This window comes from Haliotis cracherodii, unplaced genomic scaffold (genome assembly GCF_022045235.1).
Source record: "Haliotis cracherodii isolate W230 unplaced genomic scaffold, xgHalCrac1.p SCAF_15, whole genome shotgun sequence".
NCBI classification, from domain to species: Eukaryota; Metazoa; Mollusca; class Gastropoda; order Lepetellida; family Haliotidae; genus Haliotis; species Haliotis cracherodii.
This window is the reverse complement of record NW_027266270.1, coordinates 17,723,300-17,741,683: the sequence shown is the minus strand read 5'-3', so window position 1 is coordinate 17,741,683 and position 18,384 is coordinate 17,723,300. Positions and strand designations below refer to the sequence as shown.

Below are 18,384 nucleotides of genomic sequence, written 5' to 3'. Positions count from 1 at the left end.
TTGTACAAAATGTTTGGAAGCCAGAATTTTACTTTTCACAAATATTTTTGCAAAACATGCTGATCAAGCAAACATTTATATAACCCTTTTGGAATCAACAGATTTGAGTGGTTTCTCTGACTTAAACCCTGATATGGTGGATATATAATTTATCTATGATTTTGCATAATGACCTTTAGTTGTGTGACTTTTACTGGCTAAAATGCATATTCAGAATGGCCAGTGAATTCCTAGCTCAGAATCAATTGCAAGAGCAGTAACATGATCATAATGGTCTAAACACAATGAAACTGAAGGTAACTTTCTATTTTTTCAGGGTCCCAAAGGGGAGACAATCGGTGCCTTTGTACAGCCTCTTCCCTATTCCTACCTGATATTCCGAGCGCCATCTGAGGCCGCAGGTTTGTATGTTTGTTGTTGCAGCAGAACGTGTAATGTGGAGATGGGGGACGTAGCTTAGCTTGTTGTAAAATGTTCACAAACCACAGATCAGGATTTGTTTCCCAATGGGTGAAGACCAGAGTTGTTGGTGTCTGTGTGAGATTGTGGTACCCTCACAGCAGGAGTTGCCTCCCTTAAGTGTAACAAGAACCAATGGTCTCGGGGCCGAAAGCAAGATTTGCCCATGCTTGCTGTAAGAGGCAACTATGCTTGTCGTAAGAGGCAACTAACGGGATCAGGTGGTCAGACTCGATGACTTGGTTGATGCAGTCATTGTATCCCAAATGCGTGTTAATCAACAAACAATCAAAGAAACATTCAGCAAGCGCCATGCTCTTATGTTAAAGAGTATGAGATCCAAAGTCATATACAAGTCCATATTAAACTGTGATGAAGACAGCTATAATTTTTATGGCATCAAACTCATAAAGATCTGGGTTAGAAGTGATCTTCAGTAACCCATGCTTGTCATAAGAGGCGACTAGGGGGATCTGGTGGTCAGGCTCGCTGACTTAGTTGATGCATTTCATTGTATCCCAATTGTTTGGAACGATGCTCATGATGTTAATCACTGGATTGTCTGGTCCAGACTCGATTAATTACAGACCGCCATGATACAGCTGGAATATTGCTGAGTGCTGCGTTAAACAAACAAACAAACAAACATTCTGCTGACATGAACACACATACCCACTCTTCTGCAGGTAAGTGCTGGATGGATGCGCTGGAGCTTGCTCTCCGATGTACCAGCCTGTTGATGCGGTCCATGACGAAGGACCGGGAGTTGCAAGCGGCAGATGCAGACGTAGACGCAGATCATGACACCATAATGGCCACATTTGAGAACGAGACCGATAACCTCAATGAGAGTGACTGCGAAAAACACTTTGAAGGGCAAGGTCAGTGACATATTTAAGACCTATATGGGGACTGACAATACAATGAGTATTCTGTTGGGGCCAGGGCCCCGTTGTATAAAATGATCGTGGCACTTCGACTGTCGTAAGTCAGTGTTGAAGTATGGGAGTTAGGATCGTCCTAACCCTACGACCCCTCTGTGGAACAGGGTCAAGGTATTATGTTTCGGCCACAACTTCAGAATGCACAACTTTTTTTCGCTGAAAAGAACTGAACGATTAAATTTATTTTTGCAACATGTTTTTTCCTCAGGTCCAACACGCCCAGCATATCCCAACCAAGAGTTTTATATTTGTTTAGAAATCCTTAGGAAAACTTATTGTTTATGGAACACATTATTCATTCTATCACATTACAAATTTAGAAAATATGTGCATTGTAATGTTTAGTAATAGTATGTGTTAGCAAATGTTTAAGGGTGTCATTGGAGTAGCCTAGTGGTTAAAGCTTTCACTCGTCAAGCCAAAGACCTGAGTTCGATTCCACACATGGGTACAATGTGTGAAGCCCATTTCTGGTGTCCCTGCCGTGATATTGAAAAAAGGGGTTTAAAACCATCCTAAAATATTTGAGGAGCTAGGGACTATAACTGGATTCTCTAAAACATGAAATAGCTCAAGTGATGATCTGTGTTCAACTCAGACATTATGACTGACACAGAGCCTGAGTAAATTACTGTTTGTATCATTTGGCTGTGCCGTATCCACGAGTGCAAGAGCTCATATGTCTAATTTCTCCTGCAGGTCTAGACGAAGACAGTAGGACTGATCGAGAGGAGGCCAACTGTGATTCCGAGTCAAGCCAGTCAGATTATGAGAATGACAAGACATTCGATGAAAATGTTCGCCCACTGGAGAGTCAATATGTGGAGAATTTTACTGAGGAACTTGGACAGGTATGGAATGTTTTATAGAGAACTTACAAGAACTGGGAAATGCATTTGCAGGAATCTCTATTGAACTCTTAGTGTTATGACTTTGGTGGTATTGAAAAAACCTGTGAAGATATTGCTATATAAGAGCAATAATCTTGGATGCGACGTTAAACCCCATCTCACCTCACCTCATTTCCATGTTCAGTGTAGCGCTGTCATCTCAACAGATAGGGGTGGTAGGGTAGCCTAGTGGTTAACAGGTGACCTATCTCTACTTTCTCCAATATGATTTTCTCCTCAATGGAAGAAGAATGTATATAAATGTTTTAAATTCCCTGCATCCCAAGGGCTAAAGGGTTCGTATGTAGGTACATGAATTCCTTGTGAATATGTACATGAAGCTTTTAGCACTGGATATGTGGGAAATGCACATGTGATATGTTTAATGTCAATCATGACATTAACTATACGTAAAGATCTGGGCTAGGATAGGTCATAGGAAGCGACTAACAGGATCGGGTGGTCAGGCTTGGTGACTTGGTTGATACATGTCATCGTATCCCAGTTGCATAGATCGATGCACATGATTGTCAATCACTGGATTGTCTGGTCCAGACTCGATTATGTGTGGCATTCAGAAATAGAAAATAGTATCAATCTTAAAAACAGGAAGGGGCAAATTTATAAAATTGCTAGCTGCTTATTATCTTGCTATGGTAAAATGAAAATCGCCAAGTTTGAAGATACTGTTTGTCTCATCTTTTGGCAACAAATATTTCAAAGGGCACACCGTAACATCATTGTGAATACCCTGTATCACTGTTTACTGTTAGTATGACTGTTTAAAAATTACTGTTAATATAGTTTGCTATTGAAGCTATTTGTAGAGGATGAACAGCCAGGATACAGCAGGTGGCATGGTATAAGCTCTGTCGCTTCACTGGTTTTATGATCTGTTGTAATTGGTAATAATGATACACTTGTTGACAGCAGACAGAAAAAATAAAAACCAATGAAATGATATGTGGAGATAATGGCCGAAGCAAATGTTTTGATTTCAGCAAGGAGACACGTGCCAAACAGAAGAAGTGAATGATGAGAATAAAAGTCTAATCTGGACTCTAGTCAAACAGGTAATGAGCTGCAGTACTCAGATGAAGGGTTCACAGTCCACTGTCTACCAACACAACCCTGCCTGTGGGGAAATATACATGGGGGCATCGGGTAGTCCAGTGGTGTGGGGGGCCTACGTAGTGAGCCCAGTGGTCTAAGGGATCTAAGTAGTGAGTCCTGTGGTCTAAGGGGATCCCTGTTGTGAGTCCTGTGGTCTAAGGGGATCTCGGTAGTGAGTCCTGTGGTCTAAGGGATCTAAGTAGTGAGCCCAGTGTTCTAAGGTGATCTCAGTAGTGAGTCCTGTGGTCTAAGGGGATTTTAGTTGTGAGCCCGGTGGTCTAAGGGGATCTCAGTTGTGAGTCCTGTGGTCTAAGGGGATCCCTGTAGTGAGTCCTGTGGTCTAAGGGGATCCCTGTAGTGAGTCCAGTGGTGTAAAGGGATCCCTGTAGTGAGTCCAGTGGTCTAAGGGGATCCCTGTAGTGAGTCCAGTGGTCTAAGGGGATCCCTGTAGTGAGTCCAGTGGTCTAAAGGGATCCCTGTAGTGAGTCCAGTGGTCTAAGGGGATCCCTGTAGTGAACCTGGTGGTCTAAAGGGATCCCTGTAGTGAGTCCAGTGGTCTAAGGGGATCCCTGTAGTGAGTCCAGTGGTCTAAGGGGATCCCTGTAGTGAGTCCAGTGGTCTAAGGGGATCCCTGTAGTGAGTCCAGTGGTCTAAGGGGATCCCTGTAGTGAGTCCAGTGGTCTAAGGGGATCCCTGTAGTGAGTCCAGTGGTCTAAGGGGATCTCTGTAGTGAGTCCAGTCGTTTAAGGGGATCCCTGTAGTGAGTCCTGTGGTCTAATGGGATCCCTGTAGTAAACCTGGTGGTCTAATGGGATCTCAGTAGTGAGCCCATTGGTCTAAAGGGATCTCAGTAGTGAGTCCTGTGGTCTAAAGGGATTTCAGTTGTGAGTCCTGTGGTCCAAGAGGATCCCTGTAGTGAGCCCGGTGGTCTAAGGGGATATATGTAATTATGGCAATCTGTATATATGTGTAAATTATATCAGTAATCTAAATTTAATCTGTATTCTTCAGGTTCGTCCAGGTATGGATTTGTCAAAGGTTGTGCTGCCAACATTTATCTTAGAACCAAGGTCGTTCCTGGACAAACTCTCTGACTACTACTACCATGCGGACCTGCTCTCAGAGTGAGTTCAACACCCCAGCTGGTGCCCCCACTTTAATAAAGAGTGAGGCACCTAATTGCCAGCACACAAAGTCAGCGATCTAACCCACTCAGCCACCGAGACTTCCACAAAAATGAATGTCTGACAACCGGTAGTCTAGATTATGTACTTTGTGTACCCCTCTGACAAGTGTAAATTGGCACGGCTCCCATGGCCGAAAGCTATGAAAACACAATGCCATTTAGAAAGTCACATGTAACAAATGTTATATTTGGGATAACACTTTCTTAGTAAAGCACAGATTCTTGTACTTTTTGGGGTTTAGTCCTATCCGGGATTGGAACCCACACTGCCAGAGCGTGGCTCTCTGTAAAAAATGTTTTATTTGGGATAACACTTTCTTAGTAAAGTTCAGATTCTCGTACTTTTTGGGTTTTTTCCCAAATAGAACATTTGTTACATTCAATCACTTTCTAAATGGCATTTTTGTGTTCTTGCTCTCTGATTGGCCAGTTGACATAATGTCAAATACTGTATTGAAACAAATTTATGAATATCGATATGGTATTGAAACAAATCCATAACACACCTACAACTTGCAATAGGAAACAAAGTTAGGATGATAGGAGTAAAGAATAGCAGAAGAAATCTTGCAGAAAGTTTGCAGGTTGAAAATCACTTATGCCTATTTAACCCTTGAGCTACCAAAATGAGTAGGACGATGTAAATATCCTGTTTCATTGTTATGTGGTCAGGATGTCCTTGTGATACCCTGTAATCTATCTCCTGTTAAGTGTCACTATGTAGGATCTCACATTGACCTGAACGGAAACATATCTACCAGCACAGGGAATACGTGCATTATATCGGTATGGCCACATGTCAAAAACTGACAGACTACATCAAACGCATCCTTGAAGATAATATGATAGTGAACTGAAAACTGCAATGTCCTAAAGTCAAATCTTTTACTGTGCCTCTCAGCTCCAAGATCTGAGAAACTGTAAGCGCCCAATTCAAATAAAGGAAGCATCGGTTTGTGGGCCAATTCAGATCCCAGTCTTCTGAAATGTTTAGGCTTCATTATTTCACCACCTTAAGCTTGATTCCAAAAATTAACAAAAGAAACCACACACAGAACACAAGTATTCCTTCGAGGGTACTCCCTTTTGGGTGTAGATGCCATTTTGCCCAGAATCAACAGGGGGAATAAGTATCCACTATGATAGAATAGTGCAGAACAAGCCGATCCAAATTCAGTTTCAATATACAGAAAATAGATATGAGGGTTTAAAGGCTCAATCATACTCAGAATTTATCAGCCTTGATGCTGATTAGCTGATTATGAAATTTACCTGATGATGAAATTTACCTGACTATATAATTTTCCTGACAAGACCTCTTATGGAGGTGGGGGGGCCATGGGTGGCCCAGTCGTCTAAGGCGCTGCAATTTGCTGTGCAGAGTTGCGTCCCTTGGGCTTGCCAGAAACCTATGATTGTGGGTTCGAATCCCCGTTTGCCCCGACTTTGTTTCTAGGTTTGTTAGCACCATACCCGTGCTCGTGGGTTTCACCAAAGTGGTAAAGGTCTGAAACCTGCATCACGAGCTAGTTTTCTTTCCAAGTTAAGCCTATAGTTAGAACCCTTATATAGAATCTACATCTAAAAGATTATTATTATTTTTTTTAAATCTCAAAATGTTTATTCATTTTGGGTAAAACCCATTAGAGTGATGAATAGTGACAAAAATATTGGTTCCCCAAAGAAAAATGTTATAACCCAATTAAAATAGAAACCTTTGAGTAAAAACTCAATTGCTCAAAAAGTTATCTGGAGCTCTGTTTCTGTGTCATACAAACATGCTTTGCGAGTGTTTCAGGTGAAATTTATGCAAACTGTTGATTAGTTTTCATTCTAGTTTGTAATGTTTTAAAAGGCTTGGTTCCCCTGAAATGATCGTAACTATTCATGTCCGCAAGCACCAGGGTCAACTTGGTGTTTGACACTGCAGTTGTTGATTTGTTGTCAACTACAATTGCCGCACCCCACCCGTTGTGGTTTTGATGGCTGTATAACACATTTTAGCCAGAGAAGGCTATGCCCAAGTATCATCTTATTTGAAACTGGACCGCTTCCGTGGTCTAGTGGTAGAGTGTCCGCCCAGAGAGCGGAAGGTCTGGGGTTCAATCCCCGACCGCGTCATACCAAAAGACGTTAAAAGATGGTACTTGTTGTTACGCAGTCTGGCGCTTGACATTAAATGGCTAAAACAAGGACTGGTCGGCTCGGAGTCAGTATGCTGTGTCTTGGACGCGACGTTAAACCCCATTTCACCTCACCTCATCTTATTTGAAACTGACCGTTATTCCTCTGATTTCCAGAGCTGTCCTGCAAGAAGACCCTCTAACCAGAATGAAGTCCGTTGCCCGATGGTACCTGTCAGGGTTCTACAAGAAGCCGAAAGTAAATGAAATTTCAGATACATTCAGTCACATGTGACATCATCTCCTTGGCTCGTCTCGCCACAGACCTGGGTTCGATTCCTGACATGGGTACAATGTGTGAAGCCCATTTCTGGTGTCCCTTGCCGTGATGTTGCTGGAATATTGCTAAAAGCGGCGTAAAACCATACTCACTCACACATCCACCAATTACAAATTTGCATGCCCTTCTGGTGGTGCATTCTGAATTTGATTGATAGGAAACATAGCAACCATTGTATCAGTTCGTGAATCTATTTTCTTATTCAAAATGGTATTTGTGATGACTATGTTTAAACTTCCAATCAGTGAAATGATGAATTCAAAGGATTTCTTGGAAGCATGGATGGTTGTCTGATACGTGTGTAAATCTTGCATCATCAGGGATTAAAGAAACCGTACAACCCGATCATTGGAGAAACTTTTCGATGTTACTGGCATCACCCCAAGACAAACAGCCGGACTTTCTATGTCTCAGAACAGGTGCGTCTTATAGGTGCAATAGTCTTTGATGGGGGTATTATAATCATTAATGAATTGTGATGTGCAGAGACATTAATTTTTAATTATTTTTTAAAGAAACTACGTTTGTGATTTTATTACTATACTTATAGAGTAAACAGCTCACAATGGAGGTCACTGATTTATAAATAGCAACTTCATTGAACATAGTATACGATGACGTCACAAACAAGAAATGTGACACCAATGACGTCACATTGGAACAGAATAGATAGCAGCCAGTCGTTAGGGATAAGCGGACTGCTATTAAGTTACAGTTGACCACGGATTCCTGTTAACATGCGGGCAGTTTTATTATAATTCTATCCATTTTAGTTATAATACTTGTTTAAATGTTCACATTGAGCATGTTGAGTGCATTATATATATATATACTGGTCCTGTCATTTATGCCGATTTTATGTGTCAAGTTTTCATTTTCACATGACATGTGCTACAATGATACTAAATGGTGTAAACTTTTCGGCATAATAAATTTGTCATGGAGTCATTAGTGGCCGTATACGATGTCATATTAGGTTAGCAGGAAAATATTGCACTCGTCTTACGCCTTGACCAAAAATTGACCATCAGTACTTTGACATTAGAATTAGCTTGAGAAAACGGTAGCCTTGCAACAAACTTTCTCCTTAAGCTCAGAGGAAGGCAAAACCCTAAAATCTTAAATACAAAGATGTCTTATCGACCAAATGGTGAGGGTTTATTTGTTGCTGCAGATCTCACACCATCCTCCTGTGTCGGCCTTCTTCGTCACAAACAGGAGAGACGGCTTCAACATCAGCGGCAGCATCCTCGCCAAGTCCAAGTTCTATGGTAACCACAGTCAGTGCACATCTACAGAATGTGCTTGTTTATCAAAATAGGAAACCAAATTTACCTGTGGTATAGAGTTGATATTTATATCATTCTTCATTTCTAAAAGCCTTAACACATTCACCTCCAGGTAAAGCCAAAACTTATTTCAGTTTCTCATATTTTTGTTCCTTGATATTCATTTTGATTAGGGATAATATTTGGAATGTTGAAATGAAAAACATAAACAGATTTTAAACAGTCTTTGAAAACGTTTTTTATTTTTGTCATATAAATCTATTAAAATGAGTCATTAATTCAGTTTTTGTAGTTTCCTCAGGTTGGATAAGTGATGCAATGGTTTAACTGCCCTTACCTTACCTTACAGATAAATGTCAGATTCTGATTGGCTGAGACCCATTCTATTATTTTCAATGTATCCTGCTAACATGTAAGGTTCATTTCTTATGTTCCCCCGCCTGATTTTGTCAAACCGTTGGCATTACTTTTGCAACATACCAACGATCGATTTTTTCAAACTGTTGGCATTACTTTTGCAACATACCAACTATCGATTTTGTCAAACTGTTGGCATTACTTTTGCAACATACCAACCACACTTTTGTTCTCAAATTAATTATGTAATGATATCTGTGGATATTTCAGATATTTTCCAAATGAAATAGATCTAAGTCTACGTTTGTTTTCTGTCGCCTGCTATTTTGCCCTTCGGGCTCTTGGAACATAAACTAACCTAGAGGTTACATCAACTGATGTTGACGCATATTGTCCGGTGGACAACTGATCATGTCTCATGGTACACCTCCACACTGTTTCTGCAGGCAACTCGCTATCCGCCATGCTGGATGGCACAGCCAAACTGACGTTCCTCAAGCGAGGGGAGGACTATTTCATCACAATGCCATACGCCCATTGTAAAGGTAATAGGATCTTGTTGGAAACTTTCAGTGATGCCATGAATTGTTATTGTCCTTGGCCCAGTGGTACTGCTCAAGATCAATGAATAATCAGTGCTAAATTTGCCCCACCATAAACCTATGATTGTGGGTTCGAATCCTGGTTCACCCCGACTATGTTTCTATGTTTGTCAGCACCATACCCGTGCTCGTGGGTTTCACCGAAGTGGTAAACGTCTGAGACCTGCATCAATTTGGGCTTTCCTCCCACATTATGCTGACACGCTGCAATATAACTGGAATACTGTTAAAAACCCAACTCACTCACACTGAATCTTAAATGGTCTTGAAGCTGGCAGAAATTGGTATTTCCCGAGAGGTATTAAATCTGCACCTAGCACATAGATAAAAGTACATGAATCCCCCTCATGTCAGTCTGATATAGGCACTGCCAGCTTTCTACAAACTGTCCAATCCAGAAACTGTCCAATCCAGAAACTTCTCGAACAATCAAGTCTGTTATGTTTGTAAACAACCAGGGGAGATAACTCTAATCACACTTCATGTTAAAATCTGGTCACTACAGTACTCAACATTTAAAAGTGCTTCAGTCATTTGCTGCCATTGACAATCAGCTCAAATAAACCAATAACAATCTCTGCTGCCACATAGCGCCACTTGCCTTACTTTCGCCAAGTTCTGTTTGATAAATACACATATCAATATACACATGTAAAATGGGTCGACAATTTACAAGTTCTAGACTAACTGTTATCATCAGTCATGCTATTCCTTCCGATGAGTATGTTTTCATCAGTTGATATATCGTGAGATAATTCACTCACAAATAAGGTGTCAAGCTCCGTACAGTTGCGTGATGTAGCTGATGAGCGTCGTATACTTCAGGTATACTGATCGGCACTCTCACCATGGAGATGGGTGGCAAGGTGACCTTGGACTGCCCCAAGACAGGATACAGATGTGAACTAGAATTCAAACTCAAGGTAGGACTTTCACAAATTAAGATTCTGTTCAGTAACTTGTTTTTATCTGATAGTTCAGAGAAAACATATACCGTATTTTCTTGAGTATAGTGCGCACCCACGTATAATGCGGACCCCCCTCTAGCGGATTCAGTATTTTGGGAAAAATAATTCGAATGTCAAGCGCAGAAAAAAATTACACCGTAGATCTACCCCTTCAGCAAATTCCAGTAAACGAACGGGTGATGAGAAACTTGGTCAGTACAAATTCAAAATTTGAGATAAAAAATCATGTTACGTGCTCACAGTAATATCTTTCCATGGGGAAAAAAACATCAAAACTCGTTATTTCGTGTATAATGTGCACCCCCTTCTACACAGCTGTGTTTTTTCTTTAAAAAGTGTGCACTATACTCAAGAAAATACAATATACATAAAAAGATAGCAGAAAACTGTTCCACACTGAGACGATTCTAACATGAGTGTGTGTACAGTGAAATCTGATTAATCCAGATGTCTCTATTCCCAGTGTAATCATTTACATTAACAGACCACCTCTGTGGTTTTATGGAAAGTTTGTCTGCCTGGAGAGTGGAAGGTTGGGGGCGTGTTCTCCAGCAGCATCGTGCCAAAAGTTGTAAGGTGGTACTTGTTGCTACCCTGCCTGGCGCTGGGCATTAAGGGGATAAAAGTCAGTATGCTGTGTCTGTGTTGGGTATCTCAGTGGGCTAGCACTATAAAATTGTGTTGGCATGTCGCTATATAAGTGCAGTGAGCTTGAACACGATGTTAACCCTATCTAACCTCGCCTCATCCAGTTAAACAGATCTAAATGAATACCAAGTAATGTCAGCCTGCCTCCGTCAGTCTAGTGGTAGAAAGTCCACCCGGAGAGCGAAAGGTTCGGTATTCGATCCCCAGCTGCATCATACCATAAGACGTTAAAAGATGGTACTTGTTGTTACCCTGTCTGGCGGTCGTCATTAAGGGCCTAAAACAAGGACTGGTCGACACGGAGTCAGTATACTGTGTCTGAGTAGGGTATTCATGTTAAACTGCGGCATGGTATCTATCATAGCACTATAAATCGGCATCAGTCCGGACAAGTACAAGCAGTAATACACACAGACACACACATGCATGCACGTCACTATATAAGTGCAATAATCTTGAACACGACACCACCTCACCAAGTAATGTCCATTGTATATTGGTAGTTTATATCTACGCCATCTGTACATTTCAGCCATTCCTGGGTAGTGGCGAGGCATCCAACCGGATCACGGGCAAGCTGAAGCTGGGGCTGGACACCCTGTACACTCTGGAGGGGCACTGGGACCATGAGATCTACATCAAGGACAAGTCCACAGGGGTAAGACCAGCAGGAGCTTCATGTTTGGGACGCTGGGGTTTAGTCCACAGGGTTAAGACCAGCAGGAGCTTCATGGTGGGGACACTGGGGTTCAGTCCACAGGGATAAGAGGAGCAGGAGCTTCATTTTTATTTTTGGAACATTTACAGTGTACTTGAGGAACTTTTATGCTTGAATTTCTGCAACAGCTATGTGTGAATTACAGGAACATTTATTCCTGTATTTCAGGAGCAAGAGTTGTTCTGGAACCCAACACCTGAGATCAAGAGTCAGCGTCTGAAGAGATACACCCTGCCCCATCGAGACACAAGGGGAGATGGAGTCGGAGAGGTGAGATGCTTGACAAGCTTATCATCTTCCTTGATGCAGGGAGGACTCCACAGCTTGTGTAACCTGTAATTCATGACCAAGCCAAAGTGGACACTCCTTTCTCACTGTGGATGTTTGCATTTATAGAATCATTCAGTGGCAAAAATCCGGAATATAAATGACACTGGTTTGAATATAAACATTAATTTCAGTCTCTTTAAGGATGATGATAAAATGTACAAGCTTTAAAACTATTTACCCGTATTTTACTAATGATGACTCCCTCAATAATATCCAACCTCAGCAATGTCAGACAAGTCCATTTTATGAACAGGTGGGTATTTCCCGCATATTCTCACAATCCTCACATTGATTACCATTTCTCCCAATACACGATTGTCATATCTCTCCCACTTTTGATGTAATCGTTTGGCCATTTTTCTGTTGCCAGCTACATCTATGGGGCACAACTCACTAGACACTCCCCTTTCAAAAATTACGCCTTCCGATATAAGGCATCCTCAAGTTGCGAGCGCATGTTTGAAACTCCAGAATTGACATCATGATAGAACAATGTTTATCATGAAATAAACCACACTTCGTTCGTCATTGTTCTTTGCGCGTAAATTATCAAGGAAAGAAGTTGCTGTGAACTGCTGTAAAGTCAAAGTATTTTGTATGATGTCATCTTAGAAAGCATGGTGGTGTATCAGTGAGACTGTCCTCCCTTTGCTGTTTCTTGATAAGCAACCTCACTATAACTTAATAGTCCTGTACCAATTATGTGTCAGTCCATCTCTTCTCTGGTATGAACTGCTACCTTTGGAAGATGTTACTTCATATTAAAATACTAGCTTCTGATTGGTTAATGAAAGGGCAATGATTGTGCATGTAGCCGACTCATGCAGCCTGCTGAGAAATCAATTTGAAAACATCTTTGGTAACTTGCTGAAATATGTATCATTGACTTTCTGAAATGAACCTCTGTTTATCCGAATGCAATGGGAAAAGGAGAGTAACTCGGTTCGTTTGTGTCGTCTGCAACGAGTTTTGCTAACTCTATGACACTGCATACCTATATTCCAGACTTGTTTGAATGAATGTAAGCAAGATAATTCTTTATCAACCGATCCCTCAGGTCATAAGGTGTGTGGGTACAATGTGTGAAGCCCATTTCTGGTGTCCCCCCCCCCCCCCCCCCCCCCCGTGATATTGCTGGAATATTGCTAAAAGTGGCGTAAAAACATACTCACTCACTCATAAGGTGTGATGTTCTTGTGTGTGACATCGGCTCACAAACAGGGTGAACAAACACCAACAACAAACAGGTGTATGAAACTGAATTGTGAAATATATCAGTAGTGTACTAGTGTCTAAAATTTACTCACAGAATTCCAATATGCATTTAAAGATGGCCGCCTTGGCAGTTGTTCAGATATGTCTCGTCTTTATCATTGGGAAATATTATATATACATGATCTACAAAATTCAAATGCAAACATTAATTTTGTCTTATGTTATCTGGAGTGCTGTTACATGCTGCATTGTTGTCATGGTTCCCGGGAGCACTTGTGACCCAGATGTCGCTGTGCAGAGTGCGTCACTTGGCACGTCAGAAACCTGTGATTGTGGGTTCGAATCCCGATTATGTTTCTCAGTTCATCAGCACCATACCCAAGCTTGTGAGTTTCACTGAAGTGGTAAACGTCTGAGACCTGCATCACTTTGGGCTTTTCTCCCACATTAAGCTGACACGCCGCGATACCTGGAGTACTGTTCCAAGTGGCTTTATGACTAATTCACTCACTCAATGTTATGTTTCCTACAGTGTTGTTGCTACGTTGTTGTAGGCTGTGGAAGAACGTCAGCGATGCTGTGATTGCGTCCGACATGCACCGTGCCACACAGGAGAAACACTTCCTGGAAGAACGACAACGCAACGGTGCACGGGAACGGAAAGCCAAGCTGGAGGAGTGGATACCCAAATACTTCGAGCGAGATGTGATAACTGCTGACTGGATTTACAGACATATTGAGTATGTTGTCTATATCACCCTTGTCTCAGGGTATAACGATATTTGGAAAAACAGGTCTTGGTTCAAAAGCTTTGAGGGTAATTGCCTCAGTTAATATCCCTGTGTAAGTCACACATGTAGATCCGTGTTAGAATTGGTCTTCAGCAACCCATGCTTGTAATAAAATCACCGTGTCCCAATTGCGATAATCGATCCTCATGATGTCAATCACTGGATTGTCTGGTCCAGACAAGATGACCGTAATAGTTTACCACATCAGAAATGATGCCAAAAGCTGATTTATTGTTTTATTATTATTTATTGTTTTTTAACCAAAGCCAAGATGTAAAGATTAGGAGGTGCCATGATAAAGCAAGAATCATACTGACTGCGGCGTAAAATAACATTGACTTACTCACTCTGTACTGAGAAATTATTTTCATATATTTCATGGAGCAAGTTGTTGCCAGTGAAAAGTTTATAATGAGTTCTTTATTTCTCCCTTTGAAAACAATTTTCTCTCTTTTTACAATGACAAGTCATGAAGTTACATTTCTATTCACAGTATGCGGCCATGGGATCCAAGCAATGATTTAGTGCAATATGAAAATGAGTATATAATTCAAACACACACAAGACATCGGACCCCTGTGGTTCGGACAATGAGTATTACTAGTCTGGAACAGAAACATGAAAAGTCGGCTTTGATGTTGGCCAATATTCCCAGAGTGCAAAGGTCATCCATGAGTCGACGAAGGGATGAGAGCGGAAGTTCGACACCTGACCCTGAACATCGCCATGAGAGCGATTCCTCAGAGTGCACAAGTAAGTCAGACAACAACTGGACCAGAAATTTTATGTAAACATTGACTATTATACTAATGTACATGCATTTCTACAGATTAACAGTAAACAGTATAGCTTGTAGGTCTAAGGGAGATAACTGTGATAAAATGTAAGGGAGGTAATTGTAACATGACAAAGAGTTAGCCCCCCTATGTTTGTTATTGCGAGTGCTTATTGTTTTTTAATGTGCAGACTAAGGTCTCAGTTGTTTCCTAAGTAATGCCAAGTGATTAATGGTACTTTTGTGTCTACGTTGTCACTTACGTGCTAATGACACACTCTTCTATTTACAATTTGTGTAGCTTTCTCATATATTCTGGGGGCGGTCGGGTAGCCTAGTGGTTAAAGTGTTCTCTCGTCACGCCGAAGACCTGGGTTCGATTCCCGACATGGGTACAATGTGTGAAGCCCGTGATATTGCTGGAATATTGCTAAAAGCGGTATAAAACCTCACTCACTCACTCACTCACTCACTCACTCACTCACTCACTCATATATTCTCATCGCTATTTCCTCACAGACACAGGCAGCAGTCTGCACCAGTCTCCTAGCAACGGGAAGGTGCGCATGTCGGAGGAGAACATGAGCAAGCTGGTGGAGCCACTGCTGCAAGTCCAGCAGGATATCAACAAGTCCCTGAAGACCCTGCAGCAGCAGATGTTCAAAGTCCAGCAGACTCAGGAGGCCCAGGCCACCATGGTCGCACGCAGCACTGGGAGGGAGTGGGTCCTACTGGCCATCGTTCTGGCCGCCCAGGTCGTGCTGCAGTGGCTGTTCAGGTAGAACCAGAATCATACATGTTAGTACCAGATTCAACTGGAATAGTCTGGACTGTACAGACTCATGCTGTGTGCGCTGGATACAACAGGATTAATCTGGACTGTACAGACTCATGCTGTGTGCGCTGGATAAAACTGGATTAATCTGGACTGAACAGATTCATGTTGAAGAGGGCACTGGATAATACTGGATTAATCTGGGCTGTACAGACTCATGCTGTGTGTGCTGGATAAAACTGGATTAATCTGGACTGTACAGACTCATGTTGAAGAGGGCACTGGATAAAACTGGATTAATCTGGACTGTACAGACTCATGTTGAAGAGGGCACTGGATAAAACTGGATTAATCTGGACTGTACAGACTCATGTTGAAGAGGGCACTGGATAAAACTGGATTAATCTGGACTGTACAGACTTATTTGCGTGGATAAAACTGGTGTAATCTGAAAAGTGCAATCTGACTTCATACAATGACAGGTCGACAAGACTTGGATGGTGAAACGTAAAATGAATTATGTGACTACAAAACTGGCTTGGTCAGGTAGTGCAACTATACTTCATTGCAACATTTCAGAGATTAAAATTTGTGTTACCTAGATGAAGCAATGTGATCTTACGTCATTTGCTGTGTACATAAACCATGGAATAATATTGATAATACAGCATCATTTTGTTGCAATGGATAGTTGCGTGGGACAGTGATTATCAAGATGAGGAGCAGGCAAGTGCTGGGAAAGTTCTCAATGTGGATGTGTTTTGTCATGAGAGAGATGTTGGGACACGGCTGAATGATTTGCCCATATTGCAGACATGATGAAGTAGATGATATGTTGCAACAAAACTGCTTTGCTCGTTCCTTTATACTTATGCCACAAAAATTATTTATGTGATTTTATGCTCTTTGGTATTTAGAATTTAGGCTCACACACTTGACTTCGGAAGGATGTAAAATAGATGAAAGGCGTCAAATACCAGTGTTAGATGTTTAGTAGTTACGAAATATGTCGTAACCCCCAGTGTGAATATATGCTTGTGGCAGAGGTGATCCGCAAAACCATCACAAACTCCTCTTGCATTCCCCTTCTCATAAATAACTTCAGATAACTCTTATCTGGACACTGAGTGTCACAAATTGTTCAAATGAACAAAGTTGAAAAAACACAATATGTTTCAAGACAGACGTAGATCCTAACACAAGTGTCAGTGGCTGTTTTGACGATGTGTCTCCTTTAAAACAATGTGTCACACTCTGTTTAGATCAACATTGTTCCAAAAACACAATGTGTTGTTAGACAGACATTGATCCTGTCACAATGTGTCAGTAGCTGTGTAGACAGTTCCGATGACACAACGCCTTACTTCTCTGGAACTGGATGCAAGATAACGCCACAATGATAACACAACTGGTGATCTCACGCGAAGGACACAAGGGACACATGAATTGTACCGAGATCAAGCGGACACAACAATTGTTTCAGAGTATGTCATCCTGATATACACCGAAGATGTACGTCGCGTACGTCACCAACGGACAGAACTCTTCCAGGACTGAAACTCCTGTTTGACCTTGGCCTCGAGGTGCAATCCCCTCACATGTGTTATCATTCGTCACCACTCGCTACTGGTGATCTCACGCGAAGGACACAAGGGGCTTGTCCCATGGACGAGTCCAAATTTACTACCCGGGTGCCCGCCACCCTATTACCCAGCCCTACCCGGATACCCGCTACAGGTCTCAAGAGTTGGGTACAAAATGTTAGAATGGGAATTGTTTTACTGCAGCCCTGGCAAAAACTATTTAGATACATGTATAAAACAATCTGATCATGTATAATCTGCAGTTGATAGACGCTTTACCCTTGCTTGAACATATAAAAGTCAGAACGAATGTCTGCATAGTGAGAAAGAAATGTGAACATTAGCTATACTTATAGTGTAGCCATAGGGTTTTATTGTTAATGTCATTAAACAGTATGTCACGTGACTAACACCATGGGTCCGGGTGGTCATGTGGGTACCCGGGTCCAACTCAGGACCCACCCAACCCGAGTACCCGAGTTACCTGTCCGAGCCCTACAAGGGACACATGAATTGTACCGAGATCAAGCGTACACAACAATTGTTTCAGAGTATGTCATCCTGATATACACTGAAGATGTACGTCACCAACAGACAGAACTCTTCCAGGACTGAAACTCCTGTTTGACCTTGGCCTCGAGGTGCAATCCCCTCCCATGTGTTGTCATTCGTCACCACTCGCCCCTTTCCGTAACCTGCAAGAAGACTCGTCCCCCTATCGATGAATGTTATGTGCGAAAATACGACAAACCAATCGAAATGCGTGTATGATTTCAAGTTCTTTGTCAAAGAATCCTCAGAAATAATTTTTGAGTCTACATATGTCTTGCATCTAAAAATATACCCACGACACAGTTAAATGTGTTCAATCATACTGTATACTTACGCATGTCCCGATGTGCTTTAAATTGCATCTAAATATAATATAATGCATGGGGAAATATATGTGAACTATTACCCAACGACTTGACAATTGCTTTAGGTATGCCCGTTAGCGCTAAGACGGAACCCGGTCGCAAAAATGGCCATGAGAGGGGCACGAGTTGCCATTCGGCTTGTCCCGGAATAACACGAGTTGGTCCCGAATGAACTGTTGTGTGTCTCCTGGTTCAGGTGATGTCTCTCCGCACACATTGTTCCAATCTACGTGTCTGTTTCCCAGCAGCCAACAAGTGTTCTTGCACTATTTGTAAGCTTCGTCAATGTGACCGCTTATATTCCCCAAAAATCCGCAGCAGTTTTCTGCAACAAGTGTTCACATGTGGATGGTTCAAGCAT

The 18,384-nt window shown here is 41.8% G+C and overlaps 1 protein-coding gene across 1 annotated transcript in view; it reads left to right on the top strand.

Annotated features, from left to right (window-relative positions):
- The window catches only part of LOC139462337 (oxysterol-binding protein-related protein 8-like), a 135,766-nt gene extending 118,591 nt beyond the window's left edge, over window positions 1-17,175 (top strand). The window contains 16 exon segments of the mRNA XM_071243988.1: window positions 317-401; window positions 1,146-1,340; window positions 2,103-2,254; window positions 3,295-3,366; window positions 4,418-4,530; window positions 6,893-6,974; window positions 7,376-7,474; window positions 8,230-8,326; window positions 9,148-9,246; window positions 10,129-10,226; window positions 11,452-11,577; window positions 11,806-11,871; window positions 11,873-11,907; window positions 13,737-13,922; window positions 14,467-14,726; window positions 15,268-17,175. Coding sequence (XP_071100089.1) covers window positions 317-401; window positions 1,146-1,340; window positions 2,103-2,254; window positions 3,295-3,366; window positions 4,418-4,530; window positions 6,893-6,974; window positions 7,376-7,474; window positions 8,230-8,326; window positions 9,148-9,246; window positions 10,129-10,226; window positions 11,452-11,577; window positions 11,806-11,871; window positions 11,873-11,907; window positions 13,737-13,922; window positions 14,467-14,726; window positions 15,268-15,530 — 2,028 coding nt within the window. The 3' untranslated portion in view covers window positions 15,531-17,175.
- The last annotated feature ends 1,209 nt before the right edge of the window (window positions 17,176-18,384 follow it).